At 44.5% G+C, this 24,780-nt stretch overlaps 1 protein-coding gene across 1 annotated transcript in view; it reads right to left on the bottom strand.

Moving 5' to 3' along the window:
* The window catches only part of myom3 (myomesin 3), a 51,108-nt gene extending 29,816 nt beyond the window's left edge, over window positions 1-21,292 (bottom strand). The window contains exons 1-8 of the mRNA XM_072716255.1: window positions 21,132-21,292; window positions 18,870-19,012; window positions 10,090-10,194; window positions 4,313-4,466; window positions 2,484-2,641; window positions 1,351-1,443; window positions 888-976; window positions 675-719 (exon numbers count right to left, since the gene is read on the bottom strand). Coding sequence (XP_072572356.1) covers window positions 675-719; window positions 888-976; window positions 1,351-1,443; window positions 2,484-2,641; window positions 4,313-4,466; window positions 10,090-10,194; window positions 18,870-18,976 — 751 coding nt within the window. The 5' untranslated portion in view covers window positions 18,977-19,012; window positions 21,132-21,292. The remainder of the gene's footprint in view (window positions 1-674; window positions 720-887; window positions 977-1,350; window positions 1,444-2,483; window positions 2,642-4,312; window positions 4,467-10,089; window positions 10,195-18,869; window positions 19,013-21,131) is intronic.
* Between the last annotated feature and the right edge of the window lie 3,488 nt (window positions 21,293-24,780).

The raw sequence follows: 24,780 nt of genomic DNA, 5'->3' as shown, positions 1-24,780 counted from the left end.
CGATTATTTGATCTGAAATTATTATCGACATAAATAATACGTAGTTCGTACTTTCGTGCCCACATTTAACTTAATCTTTCACAGTTTGACACTGCTGTTTATTTCTCTCAGGGTTTGATTATGACTCATTTTTTTCATTCTTTTTGTGTATTTTTTCCTTGTCTTTTGTTTTGGTACCTAATGAGGCAACAGCACCTCCTGCTGCTCTGTCTCCTCCTGTTACGCACCTGTCCACCGTCCTGTCTCTTGTAGAGCATGCAAACAGAGGAGTCGCTGACCGTTAGCTTGTGGCTAAGATCGCAAAAGCGAGACTGATGCAGATGGAGTAAAACCAAGAGAACAGGGGCGATTTTAGGACTTTTTGTAACGTGGGGGGGGGGGGGGTAGTTGTAATTCATATGGAGGGGCCAACCTTAATCATTAACCAATGACATGTTTTGAATCAGAGTGTGGTAGGGGAAAGGGGACTGCAAGGGCCGATCAGCTTTCAATTTGAGTCAATGACCCTGTGGCCCCGCCCTTGTGTATGCCCCAATTTTTAATGCCAGTCTAGACCAGCCTCTACAGGAGAAACAGACAGTTAAATATGGGCTGGATCAAACCCTGGGTGATACTGGCTCCACCTAAATGTCTCATACCCACAAAATGACTGCAGTAAAATGGGCCAAACTCACTCAGACTCCTGGAGGTCTCCAAGCCAGTCTTGCCACCTTTATACGCTGAAATAGAAATCAGACAAATTCAATCCACGTCACGTATAGTCAACGTGTTTGTGACAATGGAGACAAAAGGATGGGAGGGTGACTTAAATTCCCTTTAAGATGGGTGCCTTCAGTTAATGACAGGGAAGTTTGGCGTGTTACCGCGGTAACGTCAGGGCGGCTCACATTTCACCAGCAGGGTGGCAAAAGTGATGGCTTCACCCAGAGGGCTTCTGGCTACAGCTTTATACTCCCCAGCGTCGTTTACAGAGGCCCTGAGAAGTGAAGCACAGAGCGTCATCGCTAACGAGCCGCTTCAGACCCGCCTCGTCGCTCCACGCCCCCTCTTGGCTTACGATGGCTGCCCAAAAAACGCTTATCAGCAGCTGCTATAATGTTGTTAAAATAGCCTGTCTTCCTCTTTTGCCATCGAAGAGTAAACAAAACCAGATCGTTTAAGTAGGTCAGAGTTCTGCATCGGTTATGTGTCACGAGTATGTTTCAGAGTTGGGTTTCAGGAGACATGCAGAGTATAGATGTTCAGTGGTTTCCATGCCTACTTTTTTGAAGACATATTACATATTATCAGTAAATCCCTGACCAGAGGCTGTCAGCCTGCAGCCTTTGTAATTAGGGCTTTTGTTCTTACCTCCGTATCTCCAAAGTGTTGAGGCCGTGGGTTTGCTGGACCTTGACGTTCCAGGGCTGGTGGAGTTGCCCAAGAGGAACTCCATCCTTGTACCTGGAGTAACAGGCGAGGGAGAGTATGGACAGAGAGACTCAGCACGGGACCGGCACAGCGAAAGCCCCACGGCCCGTTTCACAGCAGGGCCTGTTGGTAGGCCCATGCTCTGACCATCGTAGCATCAGACGCCTCCCCGTTTAATGTCCCAGTCTGAGCCCCCGTTTAATGTCCAGTCCGAGCACTCCCTCTCAGGGGGACGTGTGCGCAGCTGTGTGCGTGCGTGTGTCTCTGTGACCTTCAGGAATGTCTTTGCCACTAGTGATCCCCTAAAACAGGCCTCTTTTCAAAAGTGACATTTAGGCAGGACAAAAAGTGACAGCTTGTTTTTCGTCGCCAGCTTGTATATGTTTGAGCAATTTGCAGGCTAGAAATATATTTGACATTAGAGTGAGTCAATGTGACGTAATCAGACGTGTGTCTGTGCCTATCGTGTACACGTGTTTATCTATATATATATATATATGTCTAACCTGTCTGCATGTGTTTATATACATAGTTAAAGAGTACATGTCCAGCATTTAAGTCACCAGCACCCTCAAATAACCTGCACAATTCTAAAATATCACTATGACAATGAATAATTATGACAATAGTTATGACACTGTTCTATGCAAAATGTACACTAATCTAACTAAAAATGACACAACATGACAAAGAAAAGCATTGCACAATACAAGTGTCAGTTCCTGTGCACGCTTACGGAGTGACACGCTTACGTCGTGACACGCTTATGGAGTGACACGCTTTAGCGGCCTTTCTGCCTGTTCTGTTATAGCAATAGCGACCGCTTGAGATGTATTGAATATCTGATTTCATCTGATATTACCGCATTGTTAAAGAAACAGTACAATAATGATTACTGTCTGCATATATAATGATGAAAGTAAGTGTAAGTACTGTGTTACAATTTAGTGTTTTTCAAGACTAATATTCAACTCTCCGGAAAGTGAACCATCTGGCAGCTCCTCGACCCTGAGACTTCTGGATATGAGGGCTTTTACTCTGCTTGTCTATGTCTTTCCACACTTGAGCCCTACCAGGTGACCTGAGGGCTGGGACAGCCCTGCATAGTGCAGGACAGCTTGACCGCCATGCCCTCCCACACGGCGTGATTACGCAGGGGGATGGGGAAGTCTGGCCCTCTCATGCTTAGGTCTTCCAGAAACTTCTTGTGGATCGAAGCCTTTCGCTCCGCCTGTGGGTGGGAAGCACACGTGGGAAGCAGTATCCATAAATACAAGCTCGTGGGAGTTTTATTTACACAAAAATGTTCTGAGGGCAGAATGGAAAATTGATTCAAAGAGATAACCAATCAGATTGTAGAGAAGGTTGGTCCAAGCAACTAGAGGACCAAGACATCTGATTGGTTGGTCCCAAATCCTCTAGTCATCTGGACCCACCTCCTCCACAATCTGATTGGTAAGCCAGTGCAGCCACATGATTGTTAAACCGTGTCGTCATTCTGTGTTTTAATTTTCATGCATAACATGAATAACCACGTGAGTGACTTCAGGAGTGTCATTAAGACTGTGGTGATGAACAATTACTTGCAAATAATTTAATGCAAACTGGTAAAACTTTAATAATAAAAGGCTGAATTGTATCATATTTTTAAAACAAAAGTTTACATGTCAGTTTTGCAAAAGGAAACAGATGTGTTCCGCGGTCCAAGATGCAGAGGAATGTGCAGCACTTCTGTGGTGTCGTCACGAGCTCATTTCTAGTTAATCATTTTCTATAAAAGCCTGTTTAATTGTCCAGCTTGACCTTCTTTGTTACTTTGCTTGTAAGTGTGAAAAATCCCAAGATAATCAAGGGGACGTCCAAAGCTGAGGCGCACCGATATGAATGTGGCAGACATCCAGGTTAGTTAATCTGAGTGCACCATGACGACTTTGACTTTTGTATAATCGATCCCTCAGAAGCAAATACATTTTGACGTACAATTTCTCATTCACACAGTATTTTTTCTGCTCCATCCCAGCTAAAGGAGTTCTGGTGAATTATCTTCATCTCGCTAATTCTTAAATATTCATGAGCCGTCAGGTCAGGAAGGGTTTCTTATTTATTAATATATTATTCTAGTTATGGAGATCTTGCTGATATTGACGGCGATTAGCATCTGAGCTACAGACATAGCACTCGGCTATCTCTGTGCTCAGCAATCAGCCATCCTGGAACAGAGAACTGAACTTTCCGCAGAAACTTGGAGGAGACTAAATAATTAGCATTTTACCTAAAACCGTTTAACACATATTTCTGCAGCATTTCGTCAGAGGGGATTAGCGGCTGAATTTTGCAGGGCCAGACCACACAGGGGTGCCTTTTACACGGGTAAAAGTGACAGAGAACTATAGGCTTTCATCAGCGCTGGCACTTAAGAACGTAAGAAACATTGCAAATGAGACAAGGCCGTTTCATATTTTATACCTCTACGCGCCAGTGTAATTTTGTCTAGAGCGTGAGAAGACTGTAAAGACCACATTAAACCACCAGGATGCCTGTTCCCAATTCTCACCTCCATTTGTGTGTGAAAATATCTTTTTTTGTGCTGATTTACGCTGGTCCCCCAACTGATTTCCATTTGTGGCCTGGTGTTACCCATGGGGTCAGGGCTGAACTCATTTTAACACCCACAGGATGTGGTCCACTTGGGTAGCACTGCAACGCACTTAATTTTGATTGAAATTTATTGAGATTTATATCTGGTAATCAGATAAGACCAGGGTACAGCCATCCAGTAAGTACATATGAATACATATGAGTACATAGTTAATATTTGTAAGTACATATGAGTACATAGTTAACACCTGTAAATTCTGGACTGTAATGCTGTATAATCCAGTATGTTCAGGCAGCACGGTACCTCTTGGCGCAGCGCCAGACGGTCGGCCCGCTTCCTGACAGTGTGCTGGTTCCGAATCACTTCCACCTCCACCTTCTCCGCCTCATTCCCGAACAGCGTCCACTTGTCCCTCTGCCGCAGCTCATCTGTGTCAAGGGTCTGCTTCAGGACCTCCCTGTGCACCCCCCCCCCCACCCCCAGTGACAAAGACATCGCATCAGCCACCCCATCCCACCCAAATCCACATCATCATGGACAGGAGGTCATGTCCATGTACCGGCAGGTCAAAGAATGGTTCATCCAAGTCCTTCTTCAGTCAAGAGCAAGAGTTATGGACCTTTACAGTAATTACTGTGTAATAACTATGCAACTGTGTCAACACCAAATCCATAGCATAGCATGTATAAAATTCGCCTCTGCTTGTGAAAAGTCTCATTAAAAACTACACATAACAACGTCATTTATTAGGTAAAGCTGTAACTGATATAGCAGATATAAAAATAAGTACTGTGTTCATATGGTGAATCAGCCAACACCAAAGATCGCCTTGTCATCCTCTTGCAAACACAAAGAGGCTTTGTGTCTGTCTGATCGCCATGGATCCTCATTATCTGGAATCTTTTTGATGAGTGTGGAGCCATACATCTGAATCCAGCTTTGGGTTTGCCTGAGGCCTCAGTGCACATGCAATGCCAAGGATGCCTGAAGGTCTTGTGACGTTTCTGCGAGGTTCTATGTTGTGTTTCTGCCACATTTTCACAATATCAGTTGAACGCTGTGAGATCTGAGACATAGAGCCCCTGCATACATCCCATCAAAGGGTTGAAATCTTATATATATATATATATATATATATATATATATTTTTACATCAGCGTGGCCTATTTAGCTAATTTTAGCATCATTCTGCTACAGGTAAAGTCAAGATCTGAACATGATGCAGAGACCTGCTTGCTGAACGTGGCGCTTATCTACGAATTTGCCCCGTCAGACAGACAGAAGTTCCTGGAATCCAGCTCTGAGCTTCACCAATCATCTGAAAGGAATTTATCAGCAATATTGATGAACTGTGAGCAGGGGAGTTGGATATGGATTGCTGAAATAAGGCATAATTGAATGAGTTTTAATATGGCTTGCCCCCCCCCCCCTTTGTTATTTACACTAGTGGTAATGGGGATAGGGATAGTAGCGCTGGGTCAGGACGAGAGGCTGTGTCACAGAAAGTGCTAGAAAACCAGACCTCAATCATATCCATTTTCTCTCTGAGCATCATTTCATGGCAGGGGCAGAGAAATGGAAAGAGCGATTCAGCCTGATCACCCCCCCTCACTGGCAACTGCTCCTCTGTACTTCAGACCTGGGGATGGGTTTTAGATTTGGAGATGGCTTCCGGGATGAAGGATGGGGTCGCTGAGAACTTCAGGTCCTTGGAACCCACTTCCGTTCCCATCCATTTCCAGCTTAACATGAATTCTGACCTTACTGCTTCAACTTCATAACCCTCTGGATGTGTTCAGGCGTCCAAGGTCACTATAGGGGTGAGTTGCCATGGTTACGTTCCCAACGCACTTTGCTATATTGGTTATAGGAGCTTTAATGCTGACCGATTTCCCAGTGTAATGGATATCAAGATGTGTCCAGTACAAAGAGAAAAAAATAGGAAACACAGCTGTATGCAGAAAGTTGTTTGGAGGGTTTCTGTCATTCTGCATTAAAATACCATTTGCTTGTGACCTTTACAGCTTAGGGAAACATCAGGAAGAGAAGCTGGGGTAGATACCAGGAGCAGGGGGAGATGAGAGACCAGAGAGACAGAGAAACAGAGCAGGAAAGAGGAATATAGAAAGAGAGAGAGAGATCTCGGCTGTGGAAGAAAAAGAAGGAGAGATGGATGCAGACCACAGGTGAGATCAGTCTCACGAGGCTCTGCCGTTGCCAACCACACCGGCATTAAGGGATTTCAGAGCCGTGGGAGGTTATTTTTGGATTCTCGGCCGGCCCAGAGCTTTGGTACGACGGCTTCCAGCCCCAGGCATGACGGGGGCCGAGGGACGGGTCCACTCCATGCTCCCTAACCTCACCGCCCTGCTTTCACCCAGCAGATTCCCCAGGGACGGTGGGAGCTCATTCCCATTCAGCCAGCCCGGGGAAACTGCTTTGTTAATGTCACTGCTGGGCAGAATTACCCGCTGGAAAGGTTAGCTGGCGCAAGTGAAATTATGGCAACGCGCGGTAAGAGGAGCCTGAGCGAGTGGACTCTCAATCGAGAGACGGGCCAAGTCTATGCCTGTGGCAGCAGGGGTTCAGTGGCAAGCGGCTGTTCTGAGATCAGCACTCTGTCTCTGTATTGGTCTGTGAGGTCATTGAGCTGTTTATAATCATTGTCATCCTATAAACTCACAGAGACTGTAGATATTCAATAGATATTTATCTTTAACTTAGGCAGCAGTACAGGGATGCTGTGTGAGTCACTGGCATCTATAAAGAAAGGAACCATTTAAACAATATCAGCTATGTAGACTGCAACCAGGCCAAGGTGCTTTACAGTAAACAGTTTTCTTTTATATAACAATATGATGCAATATATAGAAATACACTCACCTACTTCTCCTTCAACAAGGAGAAGCTGAGCAAGGCTCACCTCTGTAATCTATTTGTGTGTTGCTTTTTTTTTGGACTTCTGGGGGTAAACAGTTTGTGTGCGTTAGCTGGAAGCCTATGGAAGTAAATTAATGACAAAAGTCGTTGATGAAAAAAAACACGGTTGAATTACACTTATCGAATAAAAACGCATTGCATTAATGACGCTTTGAATTTTTGGGGACTGTAATTTAATATGTGCATACATTTAAACATTGAACATTTCAACTGAAAACATTTCAATCGTAATTTCATTGCTTAAATATTCAGTACAAAAATATTCGGCTTCCAAAATTCAGTTCCAAAGATACGTATTTTAAAGTGCATGTTTATAATTCAACCACATGAATTCAGTTAATTTAATTTCGCCTAAAAATAAATTTCAAAAGAACAAATTCAGTTGAAAATATTCCGTGTGTTTTATTCGCATCTTTATTATTCAAGCAGTAACATTCAGTCCTCTTATTTCTGCTTTACAATATTCAGTCCCGTTATTTTCGCTGTTTCAAATACGCTGCCACAATTTCAGTGGTTTAAAATACGATCCGAAATTCAACCCTCTACATCCGGGACTAGCAGGATGAGCCATAGATTGCCGATAGAGTTCTCTTCGGGAATCGCGATCAAAATGGAGCAAGCGCGATCAGTAGAAGTAGCCTACTGATTGACCTGGCAGCAGATTTTTGTTGATTGTGTTGTTTATGTTTCTTGTCGTTTACTGGTCAATACGATAACTTATTGCAACCCCAACTAGTAGGTTTTTATGTAAATAATTCGCTAGCTGCATTAATTATCACCAAACTTATCTTGCTAACGTAAGATGCCTGTGTCTAAGGTTGTTAGACACAAGGGACAGCTGTGACCACAAACAGAGCACTTTAAGAAAACAGAGCACTTTAAGAAAAGTGCATCAGCCTGGCCAAAAAAACACCAAATAAATCAGATTATGCAAAGCCACAAAAAGGAATTCATGTGGTTGAATTATAAACATGCACTTTAAAATACGTATCTTTGGAACTGAATTTTGGAAGCCGAATATTTTTGTACTGAATATTTAAGCAATGAAATTACGATTGAAATGTTTTCAGTTGAAATGTTCAATGTTTAAATGTATGCACATATTAAATTACAGTACCCAAAAATTCAAAGCGTCATTAATGCAATGAGTTTTTATTCGATAAGTGTAATTCAACGTGTTTTTTTTCATCAACGACTTTTGTCATTAATTTACTTCCATAGTAGCCCCACCCCCCGCTAAAATAAGGGCAGCTGAACTCGCCACCTCCAAAGTTCATCTGCATGTTTCATCTGCCGTAACAAATGACCTCATTTTCGGAGCCCCGCTCGGTGTCCTCTCCTCACTGATCTTTTTTCAGCCAAGTGGACAACTTCCAGAACATTCCTCTGTGTTTTATGGGCTTAAAGTTCAGTGCTCAGATGTATCTTCCACGTGTTGCCACCCACCTAACCCCGGAAGATGGGACCTGTCTGATCAGCGTGAGGAAGAATTCTCACCGTTTGCTCTAGCCGGGATTGTCTGTGGCTTTCTGGAGTGCGAGTAATCGCCACTAGGATCCGACATTTGTATCATTAAAGGAACATGCTGACAGACAGGCTGGCAGTGATTAGCTGTTGACAGTTGAGTATGAATGACCTGGAATGGAGTGGGAACAGAGGCAGAGGCAGACTGAGCTGTGGACAAGTTAGATTTGATTTGATCATCTATCAAAGTCTGGCTCCTTCAAGACTTCAACGACAAAGACCCCCAATGAGCTTGCAGTGGACTAAGGTTGTTAGACACAAGGGACAGCTGTGACCACAAACAGAGCACTTTAAGAAAAGTGCATCAGCCTGGCCAAAAAAAAACTAATAAATCAGATTATGCAAAGCCACAAAAAAATGTTTTTTACCAGTTAAAAATATGAGGGTTGTAGTTTACGTGCATGAGGTTCAAATGGGCAGATATTTCTGGACCAGTCTGCTACATGGATGGAAAAAGCTGTCCTTCTGTGGATGGGACATACAGAGGGAGTGGATGTAGGAGGGAGTGGATGGACTCTGACCTCAAGGTCTGCCTCCCAAGAAGACCAGACAGGAAGTCCAAATCGGGCAAAACTGAGTCCATCTGAGTCATCGTACTGCTCAGTCCCATAATAAAGCCCCACCGAACGAGCCTTTTGAGGAAGGAAGCTGATTTGAGGCATAGTTCATGGGTTTCTTACCCTACTAGATGTTGCCCCAAGTGGCCTAAGCCTTCTCCAGGGAACTCCCAGCTTTCTTAGCACATTTGCGTGGAGGGAAATGTCTTTTCTCTACATGTCTGGCCATAGCTGCCGCTTGCTTCTCTGGCTCCTGTTAGGGAACTCAGCTCACGCGCCCGCATCACATGGCACTCGAGAAGCTACAGGAAACCTGGCATTTCATATGCGGTGCTCCCGGATGGCAGTCATCCTCCCCGGCCCTCTGCTGTACCAGCTAGTGGAGATGTCTGGTTGTTAAATTACAGAGGCAGTTCAAAAACCCACACGCCTCCACCTCAGGTGGACCTCAGGACATGTTCTGATCTTAAGAAACTCAAGTGTTGCAAGAATTTAAAGAAGGAGCTGATCTCAGCTAATCACCACATTGGTTGGAACCTAGGGCTCAAGACCTTGGCGCTGACTTACAGGTTCTTCAATAGTATGCATCACCATCAAAAGGTTCCTCAAGACCTCACCCCCTTTGGTCAGCCAACCACCAGGAGGTTCTCTTGTGTGGTTCCCCGATGAACTGCTGAACCACATCCAGTCATGAGATTCCTTCTCCACCTTCAACAAATACCTCAAGACCCAACTCTTCCATGAATTCCTCTGGTAACCTGATGCCTCTTTATGTTCCATGAATATTCTTATGTTGCACTTCTGGCCCTTGAGTAGTAGAAGTAGTAGAAGTTGTTGTTGTGTTGTTGTTGTGTTGTTGTTCTGTAGTTGTGTAGCTGATGCTACAAATCTACTTACACTGGACCTGGTACTGGGTATTCATTGGAAGCTCAGTCTAGCTACACTTGTGTCTGATTGACTTGACAGCATGCATGGTTTTTGGATAAAAGCATCAGGTAAATATGACAATATAAATGCACATTTGGCTATGATCATAGCACTTTATGGGCCCTCACGTACCATGTCCTATGACGTGGGAACTCGCCGACGTTCAGGAGCTCCTTCACGGACATGAGGTCGGCCGAGATGATAGGATAGAACTCCGAATAGGAGGCTTCTTCATCACTGGGGGCACATGGACGACAAGAACGTGGGATGATTTGTCTGTTAGCAACACATTACATGCATCTGCAAATTACCTGGCATAACCTTGACAAATAAACTTCTGCATTCTGTGGATCGATTCTTTGTTACAGTGAAGCCAATCTGTATTGGTTCAGGCCGACTGAAGCAATGTCATGCATGGCAACGATTCCACTGTATGAGGAAATAATTTGTTCCCCTGCAACATGTTTGTATTAACTTTTTCAATCAAATGTCCTCCTTATTAAGCTGAGAATTCCCATTTCTGTGAAAGATTAAAAGCAAATTCACAGCAATGCAGCGGTAAGAAAGGTCACAGGAAGGTCATGTGTGTAAATGTGTCAGGAATTTCCCAGGCTCACCTTGTGGTCACCAGGCAGCGGGCTCTGTGCAGCTCATACACTATCTGTACATAAAACATTTAAAGACTAAGCACCTCGTCAGAAATCCTCCTTGATGAAGATCTCAGATTCAATAACCCATAACTAAGTCCTCCTTTTACCACCTTAGGAATATCTCTAAAATCAGAGGCCTGAAGTTTAAGCATGACCTTGGAGAACATGCTCATACCTTCTTGAGCAAAGGAGACTAAGGGGGGATATGATTCAGGTCTATAAGATTCTAACGGGTCTGGATGCTGTTCAGCCAAATTACTATTTCAATATTAGTCTAAATACTAGAACTCGTGGCCATAAGTGGAAATTAGCGGGAGAACATTTTAAAACAAATTTGAGGAAGCACTTCTTTACACAGCGTGTAGTTAGAGTATGGAATAGTCTCCCTGCTAGTGTAGTGGAAGCTAAAACCCTGGGTTCCTTTAAATCAGAGCTAGATAAGATTTTAACAACTCTGAGCTATTAGTTAAGTTCTCCCCAAATGAGCTTGATGGGCCGAATGGCCTCCTCTCGTTTGTAAATTTCTTATGTTCTTATGTTCTTATGTTCATCCGCACTCGCTTGGATTATTGCAACTCCGTCTTATATGGACAAATCAAAAAGACAGTTCCAGCTCATCCAACATGCTGTCGCTAGATTATTTACTAGGATCAAGAAAAGCAAACACATTACTTCACTCCTTGCACTGGCTTCCAGTTGCCATTAGAATCCACTTCCAGGTAGTGCTGCTTCTTTACAAATCACTCAATGATCTCAGCCCAGTTTGCATCACAGACCTTCTGGCTGAATATGAATCTAACAGGCTGCTAAGACCATTAGATGCTGGTCAACTAATAGTGCCAAGAATGGAAAGTAAGCAAAACCAAATGGCATTGAGCTACTGTGCCACTCATAACTGGAACCAGCTCCCTGATGAGGTTAGAAATACATCAAATGTTGCCAACTTTAAAACCAAGCTTACAACATTTTTATTCCAGTGTCTTTGTAAGGATCAGCCCCTGTCCTGCCCTGGTCCATGTGTCATTTCAGCATTTGTCCAGTGGGTGTCAGTGGTCATCCCGTCTCCTGTTATTTCCCAGTTTTGTTAATTCCTAGTGTGTGCTCCTATTCCCTGGGCTGCCGTGTGGCTCGGGGCTGAGTGTGTGGCTATGGCTGAGGCATTCCTACCATATCGGATTTATGGCCAGCCTCCACTACTTATAATTTGACATTTGTTATATATCCCTGGTTAAGTTATGTTGGCGTTTTGTTAGTTACTTGTGTTTGCTCATTATCATCTACTGCTTGTAATTATGTTCTGTATTCATATTTCTAGTCTTTCCAAGAGTTTGTGTCTGTAGTGATTCTTGATTATGCTGACCTGTTTCTTGTTAGTCGTACCCCTTAGTGTTCTGTAGTAGCCCACACCTGTCCCTTGTTGAAGCCCTTGCCCGGTTTCCTCAGCTGGTCACTGTGTGTCTGTCGCTGTTGTTAGAACATAAGAACATAAGAACTATACAAACGAGAGGAGGCCATTCGGCCCATCGAGCTCGCTTGGGGAGAACTTAACTAATAGCTCAGAGTTGTTAAAATCTTATCTAGCTCTGATTTAAAGGAACCCAAGGATTCAGCTTGCACTACGTTATCAGGAAGACTATTCCATACTCTGACTACACGCTGTGTAAAGAAGTGCTTCCTTAAATCCAGTTTGAAATGTTCTCCCGCTAATTTCCACCTATGGCCACGAGTTCTTGTATTTGAACTAATGCTGAAGTAACTATTCGGTTGAACAGCATCCAAACCTGTTAGAATCTTATAGACCTGGATCATGTCCCCCCTCAGTCTCCTTTGCTTGAGGCTGAACAGATTTAGCTCAAATAACCTTTCCTCGTATGACATTCCTCTAAGACCAGGAATCATTCTTGTGGCCCTACGCTGCACCTTTTCTAAGGCCGCTATGTCCTTTTTAAGATAAGGTGACCAAACCTGTACACAATATTCTAGGTGAGGTCTCACCAAGGAATTGTATAATCTTAGCATTACCTCCCTTGACTTAAACTCCACACACCTGGAGATGTACCCCAACATCCTATTGGCCTTTTTTATTGCTTCCCCACACTGGCGAGAATGAGACATGGAAGCATCAACATACACACCAAGGTCTTTCTCATAATCAGCTACCTTTATTTCAGTAGGTCCCATAAAATACCTGTACTTTATATTTCTGCTCCCTACATGGAGTACCTTACATTTGTCTATGTTAAATTTCATCTGCCAGGTGTCAGCCCAGTCACTAATTAAATTAAGATCCCGCTGTAGCTGCTGAGCCGCTAGTTCAGTATCTGCTACACCACCCACCTTGGTGTCATCTGCAAATTTCACCAGTTTACTGTATATATTGGTGTCTATATCATTTATGTAAATTAGGAACAAAAGTGGTCCTAAAATTGAACCCTGCGGTACCCCACTATGAACGCAGGCCCACTGTGACATCGAGCCTCTTATAACTACTCGCTGCTTCCTATCCGTTAACCAGTTATCAATCCAAGTCGCTACAGTTCCTAAAATACCTGTCGCTTTGAGTTTAAGTGAGAGCCTCTTGTGGGGAACAACATCAAAAGCCTTTTGGAAATCTAAATAGATGACATCATAGGCCTTCTTATCATCAACTTCCTGAGTAGCTTCCTCAAAAAACTCCAACAGATTTGTTAAACAGGATCTACCTCTCCTAAATCCATGCTGGCTATCCCTCAAAATGTTATTTGAGTCCAGGTAATCTACCATTTTCTCTTTGATTATAGCCTCCATAACTTTACCAGTTATACAAGTTAGACTGATTGGCCTATAGTTTGACAAATTACTTCTATCCCCTTTTTTGAAAATGGGCGTTATGTTGGCATGCTTCCAATCAGAAGGTACCACACCTTCAGATAAGGATTTTTGAAACAGTAATGTTAAGGGTCGGCAAATAATATCCCTCATCTCTTTTAACACTATAGGTAAGATGCCATCAGGGCCCTGTGATTTATTTATTTTGAGCTTAGCTAGGCTTTGCAAAACATCAGCTTCAGTTATATATATATTAGTTATAGACGATGTTGAATTAGTAATAAGAACTGGTAAGTTACTAGTGTCCTCGACAGTGAATACCCGTGCAAAACTATCATTGAACTCATTTACTATGTCAATGTCGTTTTCAATTATAAGACCCTTACTATCCTGCAGATTAGTAATTTCAGCTTTTAGAGCTCTTTTAGAGTTAAAATACTGGAAGAAACTTTTAACGTCATCCTTAGCCTCCAATGCGATCTTCCTTTCGACATTCCTTTTAGCTCGTCTAATGTCATTTTTTAATTCAGCCTGTAGATTTAGATACTCTTGCTTTATTATGTCATCATCAGTTATTTTCCATCTCTGGAACAAAGCCCTTTTCCTCCTTACTTTATACTTTATGTCCCTATTAAACCACCTAGGTTGCAATTTCCTAGATTTATTCTTGCTAGAAACAGGTATGAAGTCCTCTTGTACTTGCAATAATGTGCTTTTAAAAAATTCCCATGCCTCTTCAACAGTTTTGTTATTTAACTCCATCCAGTTCACGGTTTCTAGTTTTAATCTCATACAATTGAAGTTAGCCTTCCTAACATTATATATTTTTGATTTGGACTTTGCTCTTCGGGCACTAAACTTAACCTCAAATTTAACCATGTTGTTGCCCATGTGTTTGCAGCTGTTTACTGTGGTTGTTTCTGTGTTGCTCCCTACCTTAGTTTTTTTCATTTACCTACGTTGTTTTTCATCCCTCGTGGTCCATTTATTTGTTTTTGTTATTTTTGAGTTTCAATGAAGTCTCATCTCTCCTTCAACATTGCCCATCCACAACAATCTTTGATTAGTGCTGTTAATCAACCTTTTATTTGTCATTTTTAAATTGTTGTCCTTTTATGGTCTTTTACTTGTTTTTTTAATTTTCCTTTTAGTGATTTCTTTTATTGCATCTTCTTCTTTCTATGCGAGGATGTGCTATATAAATAAACTCGCCTTGCCTTGTGTTACATGTACTGTACTTGCTGACCGTTCAGGTACACCTGCTCATTAACGGGCGACTGCAACTGAATACAGACAGCATGCATACAGGACTGGAGGGTGGCTAATTGTGTGGCTAAGCGTTAGCATGGCTAAGATGCGAGAGCTTAGTGATTTTATACACGGCGTGATTCTTGTAACTTCTCAGAAACAGCTAGCCTCATGGGATTCTCATGCGCAGCAGTGTCTGGAGTCAGGGCTTCTGTTGTTATGAGATGCATGTGGACGTCATCACACCCATGGGAAAAAATAACAAAAACCATCCCTTTTGAAAATGTGCCACTTTCCCTAATTGTTCTGCGTAATTGTCACTCTCATAAAGGTACTGTACACCTACCAACTATACCAGGGTTAATCAACTGGTGGGGTCTGGACCAAATCACAATGTAATCCAGATCACGTGATAATTCCTCCCCCCCCCCCCCCCCCCCCCAAAAAAAAATCATTGTTGGGGACTCCTTGCCCCTTGAAATATAAACTCAAACCCTGAGTGTGATAAAGAAATAAAATACAAAAACCTTGTTACTGAGAGAGGTCAGAGGAGAATGACCAGACTCATTAAAGGTAACACAAAGGCCTCAAGTGCAAAAATAACAGCTCAGTATAGCACTGGAGAGCAGAAAGGCATCTGTGGCAACACCATCTCTGAAGGTGCACCTACTAAATCGGTCACGGAGTGCATGACCTAATCATTTTACAAATATCTGTAGGAAACCTGTTCTACACATGATTTGTAGCGGCTTGCTGGAAATATCAGGGACGCTGTACATGAATATGTCAATATCTTACATTTCTATGTCTATTAAATATCAACGTAGCTTCCCGCTTATCTCGGGTGGAAGGACGGCGGCATACCCGGAGAAGATGGAAGGGAGAGAGAGTGCGGCTTGCCGTCGCCGGCGGCGATTTCAATCTACGGCATCGCCGCAGGGAGAGAGCGGCTTGTGCTGGGGAGCAATGCAGGCGGCTGTTCCTCCTGGGCGGCTGCAGGGAGGCACTGATATGGGAACGAGCCCTATAATTACCGCTTCCCCATGAATGCGCGTTTGCGGACGTGAACAAAAGCTGGCTAATCAGACCAGGGGAATGACAAATAGAGTGTTTACTTCCAAGAGGGTGGCGCTCTGTTGTGAATACGGCATCGTCCAATGAATGGGGAGTTGTCAGAAATCTCGGCTGCCTGGCAGACGGGCCTGTGTAGGACAGCCCCTGTGGTCCCTGTGTCCCGTGTTTCACTTTCCAGAGTCTTCAAACGGCTGACAAATAAGCTACAAAATTGCTCAATTTCAATGTGAGCTGTTTGCAAATAGCGATGATGACAAGGTTCATGTCACACCTCAGAAGTCACAGATATATTTATTATGGTCTAACCCCGAACATATTCTAATAGGAGGGGCCATGGACGCTGTGGGGCTGTGACGATTATTAACTGGGTATCACTATTGTCTGTATCACTAGAAGCAGGGTTAGGGTTAGAGGAACTGAAAGTTAAGGGCCTTGTTCAAAGACCCAATGGTGACATCATTCAGATGACACTAGGATTTGAGCAAGGAAGGGGGGGGGGGCATAAAATCATGTCTATCTTTCTGTTTGCATTTCGGAAAACTGATATGTAAACTTCCGCCTCTTCAATATTTTTTTTCTAAATTCTCGAATCCCACTCACCTCACGATGCACTTTTTCTTTGCCTCCTGCATGTTGCCATTTACCTAATGCTGCCCGTGACATAACATCAGCCATTCAGTCTAAAAATACAGTTGAGTGGCAGATATCAAATCGCAACACTCAGGGAGTAATCAATATTGTTTTCCTCACATCAGAATCACATTCCATCTAATTCAAGCTTTTATTAGCGCTTCTGTTTTTAATTTATTACAGGTTTTTATCATTTTACATATTAATAATAATTGTTATTATTCTCTAAATTATTTGTAAGTCATGTTTTGTGATTGTTCATCACTGCATTCTTCATGATACTCCATAAGTTGCCCAGGCTTGTGTGCCTCACCCCACCCAGTTCCACTATCCATGGTTCGAGGAGCAGAGCTCCTATGTGAGAAGATGACAGAGGTCAGGTCTGTGCCATCGCTGGCCTGCTGCCCCTCTATCCATCACGCTTGAATGCCATGCCAGGTAGTCAGAAAAGCTCTGTTATGAAGGATCTCCTTTGTGTAACGCCTCATCAATATTAATGGCTACTGGGCTCTTTCACTGCCTGGCCGCTTGATGTTGTTCTTCCACGCTCCGCCCCCTCACTGCCGTTGCCTCTCTCTGCTCTCCCCCGAATCCAGGGACCCTTGAGTGTCACCCCATCACCCCCTTGTACTGAAAACTAGAGGCCATGACTTAATCTTCAACAGCACTTAATCTTCCCCAGTCGTTCTATTGAGGACCAAGGCGTTCCAAAGCTAGGAGGATACAGGCCACGCTTCCCCGCCTGTTGGGTTTAACGTGATCACCCATAACTGCTTCTCCTCCTGAAGCCCCCACCCAGCCACCCAGGAGCACTGCCCAGGGAGCCCAACTGTAAATATTGGTTAGGCGCCTAATGTCGGCCCATTTTCACCGAGTGACGTGATAATCCATCTCTGGCTGCCTCAGTTCCTGCTTTCTGCTCGTGTGGAGAGACATGGCCTCTTTCATGATGAGCTTACAGTTTCGGGGCAAGATCATACCCACATAACCTTGATGCAGAAGACTGGCCTCGGATTCCTCAGCTTCAGCAGACATCTGGCTCGGCTCCGGCTCCACGCAAAACTCTATGTCACAAAAGCCTTAACGCCTGACAAGTTACACGGGGAGTTTATCATGGATTCGGGGTCCATGTCGCGGGCAGTAAATCTCCAACTGCACTGCACTGTATAGCAACAAGATCTACAAATTGAAAAGTACCAGTGACGTTTGTTGATTTAGTTGCTATGAAGACGGGGTTAGTGTGTGGTTAGCATGATGGAACTGGCGCTGCTGTCGAGTACTATTCAGTAACACCGATTCATGCACCCTCACCCTGGCTTGAATTTATACACATTTACAATGCATCACATTTACAATGCATCACATTTACAATGCATCACACCTGTTCTGCACTGGATCTAATTTTGCTTAAAATTCAGGGTGTTTTCAGGAAAATGGCAGCTGGCAGACAGGGAAATGAGATCAAGATCAGTGGGATGAAGATTTTGGTTCTGGTAGGTGAGCAGCTCTTATTACAGGAACAAGCTGATGGTGCAGGATGGATTCAGCTCTCATCTGGATGTACGGGGCTTACACTCTGGCATTAAACTGCACGCCAAGCAAGAGTGAAAAACAACGAAAAGCCGCAGAGAGAGAGAGAGAAAAAGTGGGGATACGCTTCACCTTTCAAAAAACAGGAAGTTCCAAAACAGGAAGCAGGGTAACGGAAAGCGAGGCTCCGCCGAATTGTGAAATCCACTTTGCCTTTCAAATAAGCATCAAAGGAACTGATTTCGTTTGCGCCGGATTTTCCAGCACAGCCCGCATGTAGGCCACAATAACAGGCGCAGTGAAAACTAGGGACTTCATGTGGTTTACGGGGACTCCCCTGTGTGGGCGGAGCCTGAGGGAGGAGGGGGCCTCAGCAATATGTGCGTGGCCCACATTGGGCCTCAGTTTAAAGTCACAAGACCGTGGCCCCAGGTGTCTGCAAGCCCAGAATATCTGCTAAACGCCGCCGTGTCCTTGTTTAAAATGCTCCAATATGAAAAAAAAAAACTCTGGAAACAGCAATTGTGGCAAGGACACCGACCATAATTTATCGCCGGTCCATTAAAACGTTAAACACTGTCTGCAGGTCCATTTATTAGCACAAAAGTGTGATGATCTTTATCTGACCGGTCAAACACAGAGCAGCAGGGCCCGCGTCACACTACGAAACAATCAAGCGTCAAACGGCAGGATCGATCTCAGACAAAAGAAAACATATATACTGTGATGATCTAAGGTGGGAAAGTGCAACAGGCTGAAAGGAACCACAGACTCGCTTTGGGGGAGCCATGATGATGGGGTAGCAGAGAATTAAATTAAGGGTAGGATTAAAATTGAGCAGAGCCCTGTCCTTGCAGTCCTGAGCAGTCCCTCTGTTGCCCAGCAGTATCTAGAGTGTTGTAGGGCTTCTGGAGAACATCAGTCGGTGATGCTCTGTATGCTGCAGAAACAATCAGGTGGCAATGGCTCTACCTGGAGGTAAATGTCTTCTTCTTAATCTGCGAGGACAAATCCACGCTATGCGACATCTGGCGCTCCTCCTCCTCCCGGCATCGGAACGTCACCGTTTTGGTTGCCATGGTGAAGCCTGGACTCTTAGACCTCTTGGTCCGCACCTGGAGGATGGAACATCCTGAGTTATTCCGCAGCAATAAGTCACGATGAGCAGCGGAAGGCCGCGTTTACTGGGGCGTGCAGGACCCCGTGTAGCAGCAGCTGCGTTCTGACCACGCTGTCCCTGGTCCAAGGCCACCCTCAGATTTACAGCTTGCCAAGCAGAAGCAGCATCCCCACCTGCTACACATGCAGCTGGCCTGGGATGGCATAATGTCAGCCTGGATCAGTTAGGAACTGGCGCTTGGTCGATTCCAGTCACACTCCGAGTACGACGCCACAGAGGGTCCCCATATGCAAACACACCACATGGTTCATATAAGGCTTTCAAGCATTTCTTATTTCAGTTATAAATGACAACACATGTTTTCATATGTCCACTACAAGTCAGTGTTTTTTCTTGTGCGATTATGGCCACATTCATACTAAAAAACACACTTCACAGGTAAGACACTCAAGAGAAAAGCCTTTAGGAAAAATATTACACTTTTACATCAATTTTGCATTTTATGTCATGTGATAGCATATGGCTTTAGTAGGAAATACAAGCTTATTGCTTGTTGTTTCAATATGCATAAAAATATATATTGCTTTTATTGATTATTATGAAAGACATGTATGATCTCTCCACATTCAGTCAGTTTAATTAGACATGAGAAAATTCATGTTATTTTCTCAGAACACAAAATGCATCAACTGACGCGTTCCGTTCCTTTTCAGAATACTCATTCTAGTTGTGTGGAACCACTGCCCATGATTCGATGGAATTCACTGAAAGAATTATGCATAAATACTAATACTGAGAAATCATTCATTTGAAATGCATTGTACATGAATGCAGGGCTTATATGTTTGAGGGTACAATAATGTTTTTTACATCAAGGATCTTCTTATATTTCTAATGACACATCAAGTTCATTTGTATTGAATATTTATTTTGAGTGTCATATAAAGATCTTTTATGACTTGGGTAAAACACGAGTGACATGTTAGGTGGAAATTAGCGGGAGAACATTTCAAACTGGATTTAAGGAAGCACTTCTTTACACAGCGTGTAGTCAGAGTATGGAATAGTCTTCCTGATAACGTAGTGCAAGCTGAATCTTTGGGTTCCTTTAAATCAGAGCTAGATAAGATTGTAACAACTGTGAGCTATTAGTTAAGTTCTCCCCAAGCGAGCTCGATGGGCCGAATGGCCTCCTCTTGTTTGTATAGTTCTTATGTTCTTATGTTCTTTTAAAAAATCTTTTCCATGTGGGTTTTTGTGTTGAGGAAGAGAAGAATCTGTGGTTGGCCCGTGTCCCACTCATTACGTTGTCTCTGAATCATTAGGCTTACGAATAGGCAGCGAATTAGCAGGAGTCATTTCTCAGGTCCAGCAAATAAAGACCACCTTCGTGCATTATCAGTGAGGAAGCTCTATAGTCCAGTAGGTCTGTCGGGGCTGGTCTATTCTAGATCTCTTCACCTAGTGAGTGGCTGTCATACAAAACAGCGCTGACCTTCCAGTGACAACGGAATGCTGACTGCCCCGCAGTCTTTGCATTGCAGTGACGTGGCTCTCCAACAAACAAAAGAAGGTCCATTTGTGCCCTAAAACCCCCACTATTGGACCACATTGCTCCTCAGCACCAGGGGGCGGCATGACAGTGCGGCCCCTCCCACCCCCTACCTGGAAGATAAAGTGTAGAAGTGCGCCGAGGGACTGAAGCGAGCGGCCAAAATTTATGGAGCGAATCGCAGAAACAGACCTTCCGGAGCTCCACGCCACAAGCGGGCACCGTGCCACCCCTAAAAATAAGCAGCTCTCTGGCCTGTGAAGGACGTGGGGGTGGGTGGGGGGGGGCTCACACCCATCCATCCCGGATGTCAGCTCGCTGGATCAACAGACAAACAAATCCCCAAAAGAACAAACAGACTCAGTGGACGTGTGACCCAGGGACTGGAAAGCGACAAAGCCAAGAGAGAGTGACAGTGACGGTGACACTGGGGACCTTTTTATCACCAAAATTATTCATTCCCCAGTCAGTCTGGAAGCTCAACTCATCAATGCAGTTCTTGAACTACAAGCCCCCAATGCAAGAGACCCACCTGAGTAGATCGAACAAAATAAGTACTTACACTTTGCTTTGAAAAGAAGAAGACTCCAGGATCCTGGGCAGATGAGACCTTCTGAAACGAGTGAGAAGGACACTGACCCCCCCTCCCCCTGTCTCTCTCTCTCAGTCCCTCTTTCTTTCCTGGCACAGAGCGTCCTTCAAAAGAAAAATGTGACCCATACAATGCCTCTTCTTTCTCAAGGTAAATATAGACAACAGGCCCCACCCCTCTGACCAACCCCCCCCCCCCCCCCCCCACAGCCAGTGTAACCTATCTGGGTACTCTAACATGCAGTTTTATGGATGGTCACTGGGCAAGGTGCAAAATAGCACGGTACAGACCTGGCCAAGGAGAGCAGCGGGGGAAGATCCTACTCAATGAGGTCTTGAAGAGACGTTGGAGACTTATTAAGGCCGGTGGAATTAAAAAAGAGTCCTCACAAGAACAGCACGTGGACATCATTTCATATAAAATTCACTAGTATCTATACTCATATTTATGTAACAACCTCAAACACTATGCTGTAGATCAGTGTTTCCCAAAGCAGTCCTCAGGGCATACTGGACAGATCCACATTTTTGTTTCATCCCAGTTCCCTGAACACCTGACCCAAGGAGCTGTAAATACCTTACAGTTGTGCTGGGAACTGGGATGAAACAAAAATGTGGATCCGTCCAGTATGCCCCTAGGACTGCTTTGGGAAACACTGCTGTACATTTGTGCTACACACTTGATTCTTAGTTACTGTTTTAACTCGCGTTTTACATTGAGAATCATGTCTTCTGACTTAGGTAGAGCTGGACCAGGGGGTACTGGACCTCAGAAGAAGGGATCAAAGTGAGCCAACAGTACAGAACCAACTGGAGCTGGACCCGGGAGAAAAAGTATACCCCCACTCAGAAGTTTTATAGTCTCTGCAATTAATCTGGGGAGCGGGGGTGAGAACAAGTGAGTGAGAGACAGGCAGTGTGAGGAGATCTTTTCCAGATGGCCAGAGTCAATGCGGCAGATTATCACTGTACCATGGGAGCGGGACCAGAGGGGGGGCGAGCTGAAAAAAAAACCAAATAAAACAAATCAGGCATTTAAATTCCGGACGAGGAGACGGACCCCATGAGGAGCTCTGGGCCGCCCTTAATGGGGGACGGGCACCATCCAAAACACCGGGGGCCCCATCCAAAACACCGGGGGCCCCATCCCCGGCCGGCCATGATTGGTTGCCCTGAATCATTCCACATGAGAGCCACCCCCCTCCAGGGCAGACACTCTGGGTAATCATCCAAAGGCTGTCCTCCTGTTCCGTGTGGGTGGGGGCAGGGGGGGGTAGTTATTTTCTGTCCACAGCTGTCCCCAAGACAGCAGCGACCTTGGGTGAGGCAGACAATGAAGTGGGGGTTGCCAGGTCATGTCTCTTCTTATGTACCCCCCCCCCCCCCGCACACAGACTCAGAGGCTAAGAATAATGCAGTCCAGTCCATCCCCTGGTGAGTCTTTTTTACAGTTCCTATTATTGTATGTGAGAGTACCAACCACAGGGCAACCCCCCCTGGTTAGTAGCTCCCAGAAAGCATAGACATGCTCCTTCATTGCTGCTCCTGGGATTGAGAACAGCCGAAGACTTTCCGCGGGGAGCAGTCACCAGATAACGCACTGAAGACACGGTAAGAGGTACTAGGGACTTGGGTGGGGGGCAGGACACAGATGAGGGCAAATTTACCATCACCATAACTGGCAATTCTAGGATTTTTATAAGGTGGGGGGCATATGAGTGGCCATAATTCATACACAGGGGCCAACTTTATCATTTGCCAATTATATGTTTTGAACTGGTCATTGATGGGGAGAGGGCACTGTGGGAGCCAATCAGCTTTCAGCTGGGGCTTGGCCCCCTGTGGCCCCAGCCCCTTAAACAATCCTGCCATCAATTTTTTTTCAGGTAGAAAGATGGAAAATGAGCAGCCAGTAGGGGAGAGATAAGACTGGGAGAGTCTGTCATGGCAGCCTTGGCCAGGCACCCAGGCGGGTCAGCTGACTCTCCCCCTCCCCTCACACTGGAAACGTTGGTGCTGCGGCAGAGTGCTGTTTCCTTGGTTTCCCAATAAGCATATCCCAAGGCAAGGTAGAAAAAACATATGAACAAACATTTAGAAAAGATAAAAATATCTTTCCTCACATGGCAAGAGGGGCTTGGATGTCCCAGAGCAAAGATAGACTGAGTGAGAGCACATGTGTTTATTTCTGTACCTTATTACCAGTGTTCTAAGCCTGGGTTCCGGTGTCGTTTGCCCCAGAACAAAGACCCAAACCCTGACGCTCAAACCCCAACCCAGCTGAACCCGCCCTTTGCACATCCCGATTCCCCTTCTGCCACACTGCTCAGTTCACATCCCCAAATCATGCTGCTGGGACAAAATGGGGTCGATCCCTACCCCCCCCCCCCCTTCTTAAAATGAACCAAAGGAGCTAACTGTGTCATGATCAGAGCAACTCACAGGACTAGAAGATGACTCATCCCTCCACATTCCTCTCACCAGCTCCGTCAGATATTTTCTACCTGCTGAAAACAACATCAAGATGTCTCTTTAACTCTATGCAGGCCTCCCTGTTTCCTTGGAAGTCGATCCCTTATACACAGATGTAGGTGTAACATCCCTTACAGGCTAATTTGTTCCAATGAAAAGGCTCAACAGTCTCCTTTTATCTTAGGCTGGTTTAGTTCTGCTCGTCAAATACAGCATTACAAATTACCATCAGACTCAAAAGTGGTTGGTTATTCAGTTCTTTAATTGCATGGCATTGCAATAATTATCACATAAATTTATTACCTGCCCACGCAAAGTTATAATACTAAATCATGCATGCACTTAAGCAAAGTTAAGAATGCAAGTGTATAAAAGTGTGTTGGGTCTTTATTTGAATTTGATTGTTGTTTTTGACTCTTTATCACTGAGGGTGTTGAATGAACGGGACGTATAATGGGTTGGTGTCCTTGGTGTCCTGGCATGAGGCCTCGGGGCAGAGAGCAGACGGCGAATATGGATCATGGGCCCTTTGTAAGATCCCCAAAAAAGATCTGGGACACCAGAGAAAGTTCTGCCTATGTTATACTTAGGGATCAGAGCACAAGTTCAACGCAAAGAAAAATGTAAATCGTGCAGGAATTCCGCGCAGTGGGCTAATATGGCTCTTAATCTTAAAAGGAGCGGGTGAGGATAATGAAAGGACACCTCCTGCCAAGATAAGGGCGACGGCGCAGAGGGAAATGGCTGAAACGGATATGCCTCCTCGCTTCCCTCAAAGCTGTCGGCGTGTTAAAGGTGCAATCGTAGCCTCTGCTGATGGCTTAAGCTTCCATCTTGCAGGAAAGCCATGCAGAAAGCGGGATCCGCGGATGAAGCCTTTCAGTCGCGCAGCCTTTGAGGGCAGCTCTCTAAGGAAAAATCGCATTTTAATCACCTCCTTACATCACTTGATCTACAGCTGGGTCAACGTTCTCTTTAAGTATGGATATGCCCAGGCTTGCAATATATGTTCTCTGAAACATCCAAATAATCTTAGTCAGGCCTTGCGAATTTGTACATTGAGTAATCTTTAAAACGGATCTTAACGGATGCCAGTGTGCTTGATCACAGTTTCCTCAGAATCCATCCAGGCACAACAACAATGGGAT

The sequence above is a fragment of the Paramormyrops kingsleyae genome, chromosome 9 (genome assembly GCF_048594095.1).
Source record: "Paramormyrops kingsleyae isolate MSU_618 chromosome 9, PKINGS_0.4, whole genome shotgun sequence".
NCBI lineage: Eukaryota > Metazoa > Chordata > Actinopteri > Osteoglossiformes > Mormyridae > Paramormyrops > Paramormyrops kingsleyae.
Note: the sequence above shows the minus strand (reverse complement) of the source record. Positions and strands in the feature narration are given on the sequence as shown.